Source organism: Panthera onca, chromosome F2 (assembly GCF_046562875.1).
Source record: "Panthera onca isolate mPanOnc1 chromosome F2, mPanOnc1 haplotype 2, whole genome shotgun sequence".
NCBI classification, from domain to species: domain Eukaryota; kingdom Metazoa; phylum Chordata; class Mammalia; order Carnivora; family Felidae; genus Panthera; species Panthera onca.
Genome location: NC_138356.1, coordinates 38341370 through 38357730, shown reverse-complemented (window position 1 = coordinate 38357730; position 16361 = coordinate 38341370). Strand labels below are relative to the sequence as shown.

General features: G+C 40.4%; 2 protein-coding genes across 3 annotated transcripts in view; one reads left to right on the top strand and one right to left on the bottom strand.

Moving 5' to 3' along the window:
* NECAB1 (N-terminal EF-hand calcium binding protein 1) overlaps positions 1-16361 on the bottom strand; it is a 193812-nt gene that overhangs the window by 64483 nt on the left and 112968 nt on the right. The gene's annotated exons all lie outside the window — the stretch shown is intronic.
* Positions 8498-9178, top strand: LOC132664276 (protein GUCD1-like). 2 transcript variants are annotated; one of them, XM_078441596.2, is made up of 2 exons: positions 8498-8889; positions 9007-9178. In XM_078441596.2, the coding sequence occupies exons 1-2, from the start codon at positions 8498-8500 to the stop codon at positions 9176-9178; spliced, it is 564 nt and encodes a 187-aa protein (XP_078297722.2). The 2 variants fall into 2 exon arrangements, with proteins under 2 accessions (XP_078297722.2, XP_060466855.2); XM_060610872.3 differs by having other exon boundaries at positions 8498-9178.

The window sequence follows — 16361 nt, the reverse complement described above, 5'->3', positions numbered from 1 at the left end:
AGTGAAACTCTTTGGGTTCCAAGTTTATGTAGTTAGTCTCTTATTGGGATTCTTAACATGCAAATGGGTCTCTTCTTGGACAGCCTCCTTGGGAGCATGGCTAGGCTTTCTCCCTTTCTCATCCTGTTCTTTAAGTCTCAAAAAGTCAAATAAAAGGTCACTGGGTTAAAGCCAGCTTCCCAGATCTGCTTATTTCTTTGAGGTCCGTCTTTCACTTAGATATTGGCCTATCAGGAACCTTTACTTTCTTTCCAGGTAATTGACACATTTATGAATTAAAAAAGCATATTGTGTCCATCATTTTTATTTCGTATAAATAAGAGGATTTTTCAAGGAACTATTACTCCAGTATTGCCATAACAGATGTCGCTAATTACTTTCTACAAATTACTTTATGTAAGCCTCACAAACTTATCAAAAATTAAGTAAGGTCTTAAGGTCATATAACCTTGTAGGTGAATTTTGACTTTTTTGTTCATGAATAATAATTGGTCGATGAGAAAAAAATTAACAAAAACCAACTTTACTTTAAAAACCTGTTGACTCTTATCATGCAAACCTACATGTATAGGCTAAAGTTGCTTAAAAGTTAGGACGCGTTTTCTGTAGACACAGCAATATTAAAACTTTAAATTAAAAAGATAAATAACTTTCACTTTTAATGTGACAATTTGGTCACTATAAATCAGAAAATACAGATAGACAATGTAAGATGTTAAAATGATTATTCTAGGACTTCCAGGGAATATGGCAGAGTAGAAGGACCCTAAACTCACCTCGTCCCACAGATAAAACTAAATAACACTCACATCAGTGCAAATAACCAGGAAAACAATCCGAATGCTGGCAGAACAAACTCCTGAACTAAATGTAGGGAAGAAGCCATGATGAAGAGGGTAGGGAGTATACAGTGGGGAGCTATTCTGGCCACCTGAGGGAGGGAGCAATGGGCACAGAGAGGGGCAAGAAACAGACTATCACACTGGGGAGCCTGCACAGGGAAGAAGAATTCCCACAGCATCTGGCTTTGGAAATCAGTGGGGCCGAGTTCTGTGAATTCTTAGAACAAGCAATACTTAGAACCTAGAACTTTAAAAATCAGGAGGCTCAGCTCTGGGAGAGCCCAGAGGGCCACAGAAAGTGGAGTCCCCACCCTTAAAGAGATAGCACAACAAACAGCTCTTCTACACAGAACCAGCAGCTTGAAAAATGCTTGGGGTACACAGGAGGGAGAGTTAGTTACTAACCTCAGAGTTTGCTGAGGGACTTCTACAGGAATAAAAAGCTGGCAGGCACCATTTCCTTCCCCTGCCCCCCAGCATGGTGCTGGCATTCACTACCTAACTTGCTTACCCTATACTCCACCCTTGCCAGCTAGAGCTATCTCTGTACTCTGTGGGTCCCCCCCCCCCCCACCGAAGACAGGCACAAACCTTGCCAACACCCTGTCTCCCCACCTCCCAAGGAGGATGTACACACCTCGTTAAAACTACACTTCATGCCCCCACTTTGTGGAGTGGCCTAGCTGGTCAGGTCTCTTCAGTAGCTGCATGTTCCAGGGGGAAAAGCACCAGCACATGCAGCTTGCAGTACTCCACACCTACACACGCACACCTTGTAGAGCACCCTGGCTGGCTGGGTCTTCACAGTGGCTGGTCCTATCCTATGAAGAGGATCAGTGCCACCTTCTTAAAAGTGCTTGCCCTGCCCACTACTTTCAAGAGCAACAGACACAGCTAACTTTTCCTAACAGAGACAGACACAGATTGTTAGGCAAAATGCAGAGACAGAGGAATATGTTCCAAATGAAAGGAAAGACAAAATTGTAGCTAGAGGCTAAGGGCTAAAGTGAAAGTGAGATAAGTAATATGCCTAATAGAGAACTTAAAGTAATGGTCATAAAGATACTCACTAGACTTGAGAAAAGAGTGAAGAACCTTAGTGAGACGCTAAACACAGAGATAAAAAAGAATCAATCAGAAATGAAGAATATACTAATTGAAGTTAAAAGTATATTTAATGGAATAGAGGAAGGCTAGGGGAAGCAGAGAAATGAATTAATGACCTGGAAGACAGAGTAACAAAAAGTAATCGAGGTAAGTGAGAGAAAAAATAATTATGTTAAATGACAATAGACTTAGGGAACTCAATGACTCCATCAAGCATAATATTATTGCCATCATAGGGATCCCAGAAGAAGATATAAAAGAGGGTAAAAATTTATTTGAAGAAATAATATCTGAAAACTTCCCTAATCTGATGAAACAGATATTCAGATCCAGAAGGCACAGAGAGCCTCCAACGAAATCACTACAAGGTCAACACCAAAACATAGTAATTAATATGGAAAAAAGTAGTGAGAAAGAAAAAAATTTAAAATTAGCAAGAGAAAAGAAGACAGTTACATACAAGGGAAACCCCATAAAGCTATCAGCAGATTTTTCAGCAGAAACATTGCAGGCCAGAAGGGAATGGTATGATAACATTCAAAGTGCTTATAATCTGCAACCAAAAATACTATATCCAACAAGGCTATTATTCAGAATAGAAGGAGAGATAAAGTTTTTCTCAGACAAACAAAAACTAAAGAAGTTCATGACCACTAAATCAGCCTTATAAGAAATATTAAAGGGTACTCTTTGAGTGAAAAGGAAAGACTATAACTGAGAATATGAAAAGTAGGAGACATAGAAGAAGTAAAAATAAGTATTTCTGTGAAATCAGTCAATAGATTCATAAAATCAAAGAATGTAAAAAAGGAAACCATTTACTTAAAACATAGAGGGGAAAAGAATAAAGAATGTGTTCAAACTTAAGAAACCATCAACTTCATATAGACTGCTATATGCAGAAGACATTATATACAAACCTAATGGGTAACCACAAATTAAAAAACCAGCAATAGATATGCAAAGAATAAAGAGAAAGGAATCCAAGTATATCATTAAGGAATCTCAACAAACCATGAAAGAAAGCAAGAGAAGAAAGGAACAGAGAAAAGCTTAAAAAAGCAACAAAACAATTTTAAAAATGGCAATAAATACATATCAATAACTACTTTGAGTGTAAATGGACTATAGGCTCTAATCAAAAGGCATTGGGTAACAAAGTGGATAAAAAACCACGACCCGTCTATATGCTGCCTACAAGAGACTTGTTTCAGACCTAATGACACCTGCAGGTTGAAAGTGAGGAGATGGAGGAACACTTATTATGTAAATGGATGTGAAAAGAAAGCCATGGTAGAAATATTTATATCAGATAAAATAAACGTTAAAAACAAAGATGGTAACTCTTGTTACCAAAGACAAAGAAGGGCACCAAATAGTAATAAACAGGGCAATCAAACAAAATGATATAACAATTGTACATATTTATGCACCCAACATGAAAGCACCCAAATATATAAAAGAGTTAATAAACAGAGAGTAACTAATCAATAGTAACACAATAATAGTAATGAACTTTAACATCCCACTTACATCAATGGACAGAGCATCCTAACAGAAAATCAACAAGGAAAACAGTGGCTTTGAATGACACACTAGACCGGAGGGACTTAACAGATGCATTCAAAACATTCCATCCTAAAACAGCAAAATACACATACTTTTCAAGTACACATGGAAAATTCTCCAGAATAGATCACCAAAACAAGTTACAATAAATTCAAAAATACCAAAGTCATACCATACATCATTTATGACCACAGCCTATAAAATTAGAAATAAACCACAAGAGAAAAACTGTAAAGACTACAAATACATGGAGGTTAATTACATGCAAATAAACAATTAGTGAGTCAATCAAGAAATCAAAAAAGACATAAAAAGTTACATGGAACCAGTGGTCCAAAATCTTTGGGAGGCAGCAAAAGCAGTTCTAAGAGGGAAGTTTATAACAATACAGGACTACCTCAGGAACAAGAAAAATCTCAAATAAATAATCCAACCTTACACCTAAAGGAGCTAGAAAAAGAACAAACAAAACCTAGAATAAGCAGAAGGAATGAAATAATAAAAAACAGAGCAGAAATAAATGATACAGAAACTAAAAAAAAACAAAAAAAAAAAAACCAAAAACAAAAAAACAAAAAAACAATGGCACAGATCAATATAACCAGTAGCTAGGTCTTTAAAAAGATCAGCAAAATTGAAAAAAATTCGTCCAGGGGCACCTGAGTGGCTCAGTCACTTAAGCATCTAACTTTGGCTCAGGTCATAATCTCATGGTTTGTGGGTTTGAGCCCCATGTCAGGCTCTGTGCTGACAACTCCGAGCCCAGAGCCTACTTTGGATTCTGTTGTCTCCCCCTCTCTCTGCCCCTCTCCGGCTCTTGCTCTCTCTTAAAAATAAATAAACATTAAAAAATTTTTTTAAAGATAAACTTTAGCCAGACTCATAAAAAAAGAGAGACCTCAAACAAATCACTAATGAAAGAGAAGAAATAAAAACCAACACCACAGAAATACAGACAATTGTGAGGGAATGTTATGAAAAATTACAAGCAAACATGGATAAATTCCTAGAAACACATAAGCTACCAAAATTGAGTCAGGAAGAAATAGAAAATTTGAACAGACCGATTACCAGCAATACAATTGATTCAGTAATCAACTTTCAATAAACAAAAGTCCTGGACCAGATGGCTGCCAGGTGAATTCTACCAAACATTTAAAAGAAGAGCTAATACCTATTCTTCTCAAACTGTTCCAAAAAGTGGAAGAGGAAGGAAATACTCCAAATTCATTCTGTGAGGCCAGCATTACCCTAATACCAAAACCAGATAAAGACACCACAAAAAAGAGAATTACAGGCCAATGTCTCTGATGAACAAAAGAACATATTTGCAAATGGCATATCAGATAAAGCATTATTAGTATCCAAAACATATAAAGACTTTTTAAAACTCAATACCTAAAAACACAAACATTCCAATTAAAAACTGGGCAGAAGACATGAACAGGTATTTCTCCAAAGAAGATATCTAGAAGGCCAACTGACATATGAAAAAATGCTCAACATAACTCATCATGAGGAAAATGCAAATCAAAACCACAAAGAGATATCGCCTCACTGTCAGAGGGATAAAATCAAAAACACAAGAAATAACAAGTGTTGGAGAGGATGTGGAGGAAAAGGAACCTTTGTGCACTGTTGCTGGGAATGTAAACTGTGGAAAACAGTAGTGAAGTTCTTTGAAAAGTTAAAAATAGAACTACCCTATAATCCAATAATTCCACTACTGGGTATTTACCCCCAAAATACAAAAGCACTAATTCAAAGGGATACATGTACCCTTATGTTTATTGCAGCATTACTCACAATAGCCAAAATATGGAAGCAGCCCAAGTGTCCATCAATAGATGAATGGGTATAGAAGATATGGTGTGTGTGTGTGTGTGTGTGTGTGTGTGTGTAAAATGGAATATTATTCAACCATAAAAAGAATGAAATCTTGCCATTTTCAACATCATGAATGGAGCTAGAGAGTATTATGCTAAGCAAATTAAGTCAGAGAAATACAAATACCATATGATTTCACTTATATGTGGAATTTAAGAAATAAAACAAATGAGTAAAGAAAAAAAGCGAGAGACAAACCAAGAAACAGACTCTTAACTACAGAACACAAACCAGTAGGTAGCAGAGGGGAGTTGGGTGGAAGGATGGGTGAAATAGATGATGGGGATTAAAGACCATACTTATCATAATGAGCACTGAGTAATGTATAGAATTGTTGAATCACTATATTATACATCTGAAATTAACATAACACTGTTAACTATACTGGAATTAAAATGAAAACTTAGAAAAAATTATTATTCTAAAGCTGGATTGTTGTGGTACAAATCTATAAATTTACTAAAAGTTATTTAACCATACACTTATTATCGGTGAATTTTATGGTGTGTAAATTATGCCTGAAGCTATTAAATATAGCTATAATATATTGTTTCTTTTCTTTTTAAAAAAAATTTTTTAATGTCTTATTTCTGAGAGCAAGAGAAATAGACAGAGTATGAGTGGGGGAGGGGCAGAGAGAGAGGGAGACACAGAATCCGAAGCAGGCTCCAGGCTCTGAGCTGTCAGCACAGAGCCCAACACGGGGCTCGAACTCATGAACCATGAGATCATGACCTCAGCCAAAGTCAGACATTTAACCAACTGAGCCACCCAGGCGCCCCTGTTTATTCTCTAAAAACAATTATACATTTATTTTTAATCAGATATTTGTACTTAAAAATGCATATATCTTTTCATGCCTATAAATACTCATTTGAAATATATATATTTAGAAAAATTTAATGTTTATTTATTTTTGAAGGAGAGAGAGAGACAGAATGTGAGCAGGGGAGGGTCAGAGAGAGAAGGAGACACAGAATCTGAATCAGGCTCCAGTCTCTGAGCTGTCAGCACAGCCCAACGTGGGGCTTGAGATCATGACCTGAGCTGAAGTGGGACATTTAACCAACTGAGCCACCCAGGTACCCTATCCAATATAATTTTTAATGGCTAAATGGTATTTTCTATTATATTCATAATTTATTCATCCAATTCCATATTCTTGGACACTTGGGTTGTTTACAACAAAAACTAGAAATTATGTGATGAAGATGCTTTACACATATGCTTAATTATTTCCTTAAGCTAATTTCTAGGAGTGAAATTACCAACTGTTTGTAGTTTTTTGTAAATTTTCCAACACATACAGTCCCATTATTGTGTTTGAGAGTCTTCATTTTCCTGTGTTTTTGAATAATGGGCATTACTATACTTTTTGACTGATAAACGTATATTTGAATTTCAATTTAATTTATATTTGACCATTGATAAGCTTGGACATTCATAGAATATAAACTATAATGTGCGTGTATTATACACACATGGAGAGAGTAGGAAAACCCCTTTGCATTTGTAAGCAGATAATTCAATTTATTCCTTTTCCACATGTATCTCATTAGTGATATGTCTTGTACAGAGCAATTTCTACGAAATTTCAAGAAACAGGAAACTGTGGCATATTAGAAATAGAATGGGCTTTGAAATAAGAGACTGCAGGGGCATCTGGTGGTTCAGTCAGTTGAGCTTCTGGCTCTTGATCTCAGCTCAGGTCATGGTCTCATGGTTGGTGAGATCAAGCCCCTCATCTGGCTCTGCACTGATGGCATGGAGCTTGCTTGGGATTCTCTCTGCCCCTCCCCTGCTCATGTTCTCTCTCACTCTCTCACAAAAATAAATAAATGAACTTTATTTAAAAAAATCACACAATCCAGTGTTTTAAGTTTATTTATTTTGAAAGGGGGGGTGCCCAAGTAGGAGAGGGGCAGTGGGGAGGAGAGAGGGAGAGGGAGAGAGAGGGAGAGAGAGGGAGAGAGAGGGAGAGAGAGGGAGAGAGAGGGAGGGAGAGAGGGAGGGAGAGAGAGAGAGAGAGAGAGAGAATCCCAAGAAGGTTCCAGGCTGTCAGCTCAGAGCCGGACAAGAGGCTTGATCTCACCAACTGTGAGATCATGACCTGAGCTGAGACCAAGAGTCAGAAGCTCAGCCACACACAAAGCCGATGTGGGGCTTGATCTGATGAACCGTGAGATCATGGCCTGTGCTGAAATCAAGAGTAGGATGCTTAACCGACTGAGCCATCCAGGCACCCCTCTGGTTTTTTATTCTTGAAAGAATCAGTAGGAGAGTCACCTTAGCAAGATGACATAGTAAGAAGCCTTGAGCCCTCCTCCTTGCACAGACAAGGATTTAGCAACAACTCACAGACAAATCTGAAAACTAATCAATGTCTCCTGCACCCTGGGCATACATAAAACCAGGTTCACTGAAGCCACAGGTGGGGACGCTTTCTTGCCAGAGTCCTTAGCCCTGGAACAGCACTACATGATCAGGATTAGCTTACAGCTTTTCTCAGTACAGGTAAAAGGATTGGTCTGTGTATCTAGCGCTGCAACTTTGCAAGAGGACTCCCCAAAGGACTGGCTTCTGTCTTGCCAGTCTTGGCGCTCTGGCAGGCCTGGCACAGCCTAGCTACCTGGTGAAAACTGAAATAGATCCTCCATGGATCATCTGCCATGCTCGGCACGGACTGAGCGGATGAAAATCCCAGCTCTCAGCCTCCACCTGAAGAGGGAAAGAGTGTTCCATGCATCTAGCGCTCCAACTTCTCCACGGCTTCCCACAACAGTTATTCAAGTTGAAATGAAAGAACACGAAGTAGCAACCGCAGAGCATTAGAGACTCACTAATAAAGGTAAATGTCGCATACAGGAGGCTGTATTACTGTAATAGTGGTAGGTAAGTCATTTTTAATTCTAGCATAAACGTTAAAAGAGGCCTTCTCTTCCCCGCCCCCCCCCCCCCCAGCAAATGGCGGTGGTGGCGGCGGAGGAACCTGACATGCACCGGCCGCACTCCTTCCCCCGGTCAAAGCCGAAGCTGCAGCGGGCGCCCCGGGCGAGGGGCGGGGGCCGCGGGCGCCCCGCGCGGCCCGGGTTATGAGGGCGGAGGCAGAGGGGACGCCGCTGGCACCCGGAGACTTTGTGCGGCTGTCCGCGCCCATCATCCAGCAGCTCTACCCCTGGAACTGCGGCCTGGCCTGCTCCAAGATGGTGCTGCGGTGCCTGGGCCAGCTGGGCGGCAGTGAGTTCGAGAGCGCCCTGCAGGAGCCGCGACTAACCAGGGGCATCTGGACTACTGACCTGGCCTACCTAATGCGCCACTTTGGCGTGAGGCACCGTTTCTGCACGCAGACCCTGGGCGTTGACAAGGGCTACAAGACCCAGTCCTTCTACAGGAAGCACTTTGACACAGAGGAGGCCCGGGTGAACCAGGTGTTTGCACAAGCCAAGGCCTGCAAGGTGCCGGTGGAAAAATGCACAGTGAGCGTGCAGGATATCCAGGAGCACCTGGCACAGGGCCACGTGGCCATCGTGCTGGTGAACTCTGGGGTGTTGCACTGCGACCTCGGCTCCGGTCCTGTCGCGTACCGCTGCTTCGCCCCCAGCGGCCGCCGCTGCTTCTGCCGGACCCCTGACCACCAGGGCCGCTTCACTGTGCTGCCTGGCTACAACCGGGCCACTGGCTGCCTCTTCTACAACAACCCAGCCTGTACTGACCAAATGTGCAGCACCAGCATCCGTAACTTCGAGGAAGCCAGAACCACTTATGGCACATAAGCCCGTGTGACAAAGCCCCAGGGAAGTCTTGGAGCCCAAGGCGTGCCTGCTTTGCCCACCAGCGTTGCGCGTGTCATCACGTCACTTACCCCGCACACCTGCTGGTTGCTGGAGGCCACCGCAGAGCATCTGAGCTTCCCCGGGGACCCCAGGCCTGACTCCAACCATGCCCTGGGGACCTCCACAGTCCCCTCTGTTGCCTGCAAACCAGACCCAGGTGGAGAAGCCTGAGATCGCCTCCCCACAGACCTGGGTGCTGAGCCCTGGAGAAGCCGCCTGTCAGGATGGCATCGGTGTGTTTGAAGACAGTGTAGCCAACCCCGGCTCCCAGGGCTGGGGACTCCTCCCAGGGGGGACTCCCCCGTCCCCCAGAAGTGCTATAGACCTCCTCCCTGTGCCCTTTGGTGAATGCTGCCACTCCCTCCCGCCTCCCCGTGGGCCCAAGTTCCTGTGGCTGGTTGTCAGGCCTCTGGGCCCTGAGGAGGGCTGGGCCTCAGGCCAAAAGGACCCTGAACCTCACCCCGCACCCTCCAGGTACTATAGCATTGTAGGGTGGAGGGCTCTGAGGGGAGGAGACAGGGCCCTGGCTCTTCCTGGCTGGCAGTGCTGAATGTACTCTGAGAATGCCTGACACTGAGGGCCAAGAACAGCCACTTGTGTCCCAAAGATCCACCCCCCCCAACCCACGAGGCCTCCTGACACAAGCCTAAGCCCTGACAGTGGGGCCCATTCTCTGGGTATGGGGAGCCCCAAGCCTCACGGTGCTGGAGGTGCTGGGGTGCTAGGGCCTGCACTCCTGAGGCAGTGGGGGGGATAGCCTGTGGCCTTCCACCCACCCCAGTGTTCATGCCAGGACATTTTGCACAGAACACTGGGTCTCTTTTTTCTTGACAGAGAAGGGTGATACCTGCCCAGGATCACACAGCACTGCACGTAGCATGGACTATTTGTTTTTTGTTGTTGTTGTTGGTTCTTTTGAGATTTAAGCTTTTGCTTGTGGGGAGTGAGGGTCACCCTCAAGTAAGACAATAATAGTGAGATTCAGGGACTTCAGAACCACGGACATCTCTGTTCAGAAGGCAGATAAGCCTGCCCAAGTTCTCTTTCAAAGAGAAAGGGACTCACAGCTGGTGGGCTGAGTGCCAGGACCCCTCACCTTGTAGACAAAATCTGGCCATCAGTCTGGGGAGAGTATATCCAGGACAGTGGTGGGGCTGGGTCTTGAATGCAGGTCTGTACCTAAAAACTAAGGGAAATGGATCATTCCCAAAGGGGCTGAGGACACCCACCCCTCGTGAGCGGTCATTGGCAAGGGAGCAAGGCTGCCCCAAGAGCCACACGGCAGCTGCCATCCCTCTGGACCGCAAACCATGCTCAGCATCTGCTCCCACCAGCCGGCTGGTGCCCCCCCACCACGGCTGCTCTGAGGGGCAGAGGTGGGCTCTGTTTATGAGGGCTGTCAGACCACCCAGCCGAATCGCTCCTCGGCACCAGATGCAGCCTTTGGCCGAGACAGAGGCGCTATTAGCTGGTTAGCTAACAGGTCAGCCAGCCTGGTGTCAGAGACTAGCATTGCCTTCAGACTGGTCTCGTCTCTTTTGCCTTGATGCTGGGTGGCCCAAGATCCCAGGGAACTCTGGTGTCATGCCCAGGAGCACCATGTGTGGCAGCTGAGGTTTGGGCGTCCTCAGGAAGGGTCTGGCTAAAATTGTGGTAAGAATGGATGCATCAAGGAAGGCAATGAGGAAGCGAAGCTTTGGACGACTGGTGGGGCCGTCATGGAGAGCGGCCTCCAAGGAGAGTGGTCATAGCACCTCAGTCCATCGTGTGACATTTAGAAACACTCAGTCCCTGGGCAGGCCACAAGTTAGAAGTCACCCATCTGGCAGATTAACAAGAAAGCTACCTGTGCCTGAGCTGGTGCCATCTGCTGGGGGAGGGTCATGGGGGTAGGATGCAAACCACACTACGTTGTGTTCTTGCACATGGCATGAAAATAAGGCTGGAGAGAGCCCAGACTTCAGGAACTTCTGCCCATAGCATGTGGCACCCATGACCCCTGTCCACATGCTAGGGGCCCAGCGAAGCCCCACTGGACGGTTGGTTTTGTTCACTGCAGCCACACAGGGACAAAAGGGATTTTTTGCATTGCAGAGAGTTTATATATATATATACATATACATATACATATACATATACATATACATATACATATACATATACATATACATATACATATATTGTTTATAATGAACCACTCTCAACAAACATTATTCTCACTGCAAAATGAAAAAAAAAGTTAAAAGAGAAAGTATTACAATAGAACTGTAACCAAAATACATTAAAAGATACACAGTATGAATGCACATAAATTGTGACAGTAACAACATGTGGGTGGGAGGAGAAGCTAAAGTGTAGAGTTTTTGTATGTGATTAAACTCATCTTTTTAAAACAGACTGCTATAATTATAAGACGTTTTATGTAAGCCTTAAGATAGCCATAAAAATAATACCTATAAATGTTACACAAAGAAAAAGAGAAAGCAAAGCCTATTAATACCAAAAAAAAAGTAAAAAAAAAAATATAAGGGAAGACAGCAAGAGGACAAGACAAAGGAACAAGGCTAACAGAAAACAACAAAACGGCAATAGTAAATCTTTCCCTATCAATGATTGCTTTACATATAAATGGATTAAATTCCCTAATAAAAACGCATAATATGCCTGAATGGATTAAAACAAAACAAAACAAAATGCACAAATTGCTCTATAGGAAACTCATTTCAGTTTTAAGGACACACATAGGCTGAAAGTGAGAAGATGGAAAAATATATTACAGGGAATGGTAACCTAAAGAGAGGAGTGGGTACACGTACACCACACAAAGTGAACTTCAATTCAAAAATTCTCTCAAGAGACAAAGGATATTATACAATGATAAAACAGTCAATCCACCAGAAAGAAATAACAGTTATAAATTGTATATGCATTCAACATCAGATCACCTAAATATATAATGTAAACACTGATAGAACTGAAAGGAGAAATAGACAAAAACATAATAATAGGACACTTCAATAACCCACTTTCTAAATGGACAGAACACTCACACAGTAAGGAACCAGAAGATCTGAACCACACTATAGATCAAATGGACATACAGACATATTCAGAACATTCCATCCAACATCAGGAGAATGCACAGTCTCCTCAAACACATAAATATTCTCCAGGGAAAATCATATGCTGGACCATAAAAGAAGTCATAATTTTAAAAAGATTGAAATCATATCAAGTACCTTTTCCAACCCCAATGGTGGAAATCATTAACAGGAGAAAAACTGGAAAACTCACAAATATGTGCAACTTAACACATTCCTGAATAACCAGTGGGTCAAAGTAGAAATTAAAAAAAAAAAAAAAAGTGAGACTAATGAAAATAGAAACACAATATACCAAAACTTATGGAATGTGAAAAAAAAGCAGTTCTAAGAGGAAAATATGTTGTTCTAAACATCTACATAGAAGATAGATATCAAATAAACAACCTAACTTTATACTTCAAAGAGCTAGAAAAAGAACAAGCTATGATTAAATTTAGCAGAAGAAAGAAAATAAAGATTAGAGATAAGTGAAATAGAGGATAGCAAAATAATAGAAAATTAACAAAACTCAGAAATGGTTTTCTGAAAAGAAACAAAAGTGATGAACACTTAGCTAGATGAGAGAAAGAGAAGAGAGAGAGAGAGAGAGAGAGAGAGAGAGAGAGAGAGAGAGAGAAAGACTCAAATAAAACCAGAAATAAAGAAGAGACATAATGGATGTCACAGAAATATAAATGATCATAAGAGACTACTATGAATATATGCCAACAAACTGGATAACCTAGAAAAAATGGATAAATTTCTAGAAACATACAATCTACTATGAATAATCATGATGAAATAGACATTCTCAACAGGTCTATAACTAGTATGGAGATTGAATCAGTAATCAAACACCTCTCAACAAAGACAGACACAGGTCCGGATGGCTTTGCTGGTGAATTCTACCAAATATTTAAAGAAGAATTAACATGAATACTTCTTAAACTCTTCCAGAAAACTCACGGCTAGTGAACACACCCAATTTTATAAATTCAGCTTTAATGCTAAAGCCAGACAAGGATACTACAAGAAAAACTACACACCAATAGCCCTAAAGAATGTAATGCCAAACTCATCACCAAAATACTGGCAAACCAAATCCAACAGCACACTAAGAGGATCATACACCATGACTGAGTGGGATTTATCCCTGGAATGAAAGAGTGGCTCAACAGGAAAATCAATTAATATACCACATTACAGAATAAAAGATAAAAATCACATGATAATCTCAATAGATTTGAAGAAACATTTGAATAGATTCAATATCCTTTCATGATAAAAATGCTCAACAAACTAGAAATACAAGTACTCCACAACATAATAAAGACCATACATGAAAAACCCACAGCTAAAATCACACTTAATGGTGAAAAACTAAAAGCTTTTCCTTTAAGAGCAGGGATGAGGCAAGAATACCCACTCTTGCCACTTCCATTCAACATAGTACTGGAAGTCCTAGCCAGAGCAATTAAGAAAGAAAAATATCCAAATCAGAAAGAAAGAAAGAAAGAAGAAATACTCCCCCTGTTTGAAGACCATATGACCATGTACATAGAAAGCCCCAAAACTTCCATAAAAATACTGTCAGAACTAATTCTTTAGTTCTAACACAAACTCCCTAAGATGGTAAAATATGAAAACAGCACACAAAAATCAATTGCATTTCTATACACTATTAGAAAAGGAAGTTAGGAAAATAATCCCATTTAAAATATTATCAAAGAGAATAAAATATTTAGGAATAATCTTTTTTTTTTTAATTTTTGAATTACATCCAAGTTAGTTAGCATATAGTGCAATAATGTTTTCAGAAGTAGATTCCAGTGACTCATCCCCTATGTATAACACCCAGTGCTCATCCCAAAAAGTGCTCCTTAATGCCCCTTACCCAGGTAGCCCCTCCCCCCACCCACAGCCCCTCCAGCAACCCCCTCCAGCTTGTTCTCTGTAATTAAGGGTCTCTTATGGTTTGTCCCTCTCCCTGTTTTTATATTCTTTTTGCTTCCTTTCCCTTATGTTCATCTGTTTTATACCTTAAATTCCTCATATGAGTGAAGTCATATGATATTTAACCAAGAAGGTTAAAGATTTGCACACTGAAAAGTAGAAAATACTGATTAAAGAAATTTTAAAGCAGATACAAATAAATGGAAAGATATCTCCTGTTCATGGGTTAGAAGAACTAATATGAAAATGTCTATTCTACCCAAAATGATCTACATATTTAATGTAATCTCTATCAAAATCCCAAGAATATTTTTTACAAAAATGAACAATCCTATAATTCACATAGAACCACAGGAGACCCTGAACAGCCAAAGCAATGCTGAAGTACAACAAAAGTGGAGGCATCATACCTCATCATTTCAAAGTATCTTTAAGAATTACAGTAATCAAAACAGGATGCTAGCATAAGACAAGCATTCATAAAGTGGAATAGAATAGAGAGCTCAGATGTGAATCCATGCATATCTGATCAACTGATCTTTGACAAGGAGGACAAGAATACACAATAGGGAATGAAGTATTTCTTCAACAAATAGTGGTGGGAAAACTGGATATTCACAATCAAAAAGAATGAATTTGGACCTTGAACACTCCCGTGTTCACTGCAGCACTATTCACAATAGCCAAGATATGGCAATGACCTAAATATCCATCGACAGATGACTACATAAAGAAAATGTGGTATATACAGACAATGGAATACAGCCTTAAATTTACAAAAGAGGAACTTCTGTAATATGTGACAACATGAATGAACCTTGAAGATAATATGGTAAGTACAAGAAGCAGGTCATGGAAAAATAAAGACCGCATAATTCCATTTGTATGAGGTATCTAAAATAGTCATATTCAAAGAATCAAAGAGTAGAACAGGGATTTCCAGGGGCTGGTAGGGAAGGTGAAATGGAGAGTCACTAACCAACAGGCTCTAAGTCTGTTAAGCAAGATGAATAACTCTAGAGATCTGCTGTATAATGTTAGAAATTATAGTCAATAATAATGTATGGTACATTTAAAAGTTTTAGAGGACTGATCTCATGGTAAGTATTCTTACCACAGTAAAATACATCAATAAATAAGTAAAAATAATAAAGTTTGAGAACCCTGAGAAAAACAGAAACTTTTCCAAACCTCTGTTTTCAAATGATTCTTACCACATGAGTGTCCTTTTTTTTTTTTTTTTTTAAACAAAAGCTTTATCTTCAAACTCACTGACCAATTTTGGAAAAAAAAGGACAAGATAAAATGTGTATATGAGTACCTCTTATTTACTGAATATCCCTTTGTGAAGGTGCATTAAAGAAGGAAATAAAATAAAACCACCTGCTTTTGCAGTAGATTAAAAAGCATTCATTCAACAAACACGTAACATTAACACACACAAAACATAAAGAGTGCAAACAAGGTTTTAGCCAAACACTAAATACACATAGAGCTTATTAAATAGGGAGCATTCTCAACATCAATTAAGTGTGTGTAACTATTAAAAAGTCTCATTTTGAATGAGAGAGATATTTAACAACAATAACAGGGTATATATCGTCTGATATGTGGAAAACAAAATTCAGTATCAAAAATCACTAAATTTCATGAGCAATCAGCTAATCAATCAAAGACTATGCATTATAGAGCTGGAAGGGATCACTGAGTCTAAATTCCTCATTTTCAAAATGAGGTTCAAACATATTAAGGATAATTTGCTTGAAATCACACACCTCTTCTAGACTAGACTAGAATACAGGTGTCCTTTTCCTTCTGCCCCTATCAAAAAGTGTTTAAGCCACAGAAAGCCTCTTGATGATTCCTGACTCATTGTTAAGCATCTCTGGAGAGAAACAGCAAGTTCCAGTCTCATGAGGCTATGAAGGGCAGAGGCTCTTGATTATAAAATCGCGCCCTTAAGAGCACTGTTGGAAGGAAAGCTTTTCAGAACAGAAAATAAGCAATTACACAGGAGGAAATACATCATCTAAATGGCAGCTGAACTTCTCTTTAAGCGGACAGTAGCAAAAAGACAGCATAATTTC

Bases quoted from the DNA above. Each gene is read 5' to 3' on its own strand.
- LOC132664276 (XM_060610872.3), top strand. From the start codon at position 8,498: ATGAGGGCGGAGGCAGAGGGGACGCCGCTGGCACCCGGAGACTTTGTG.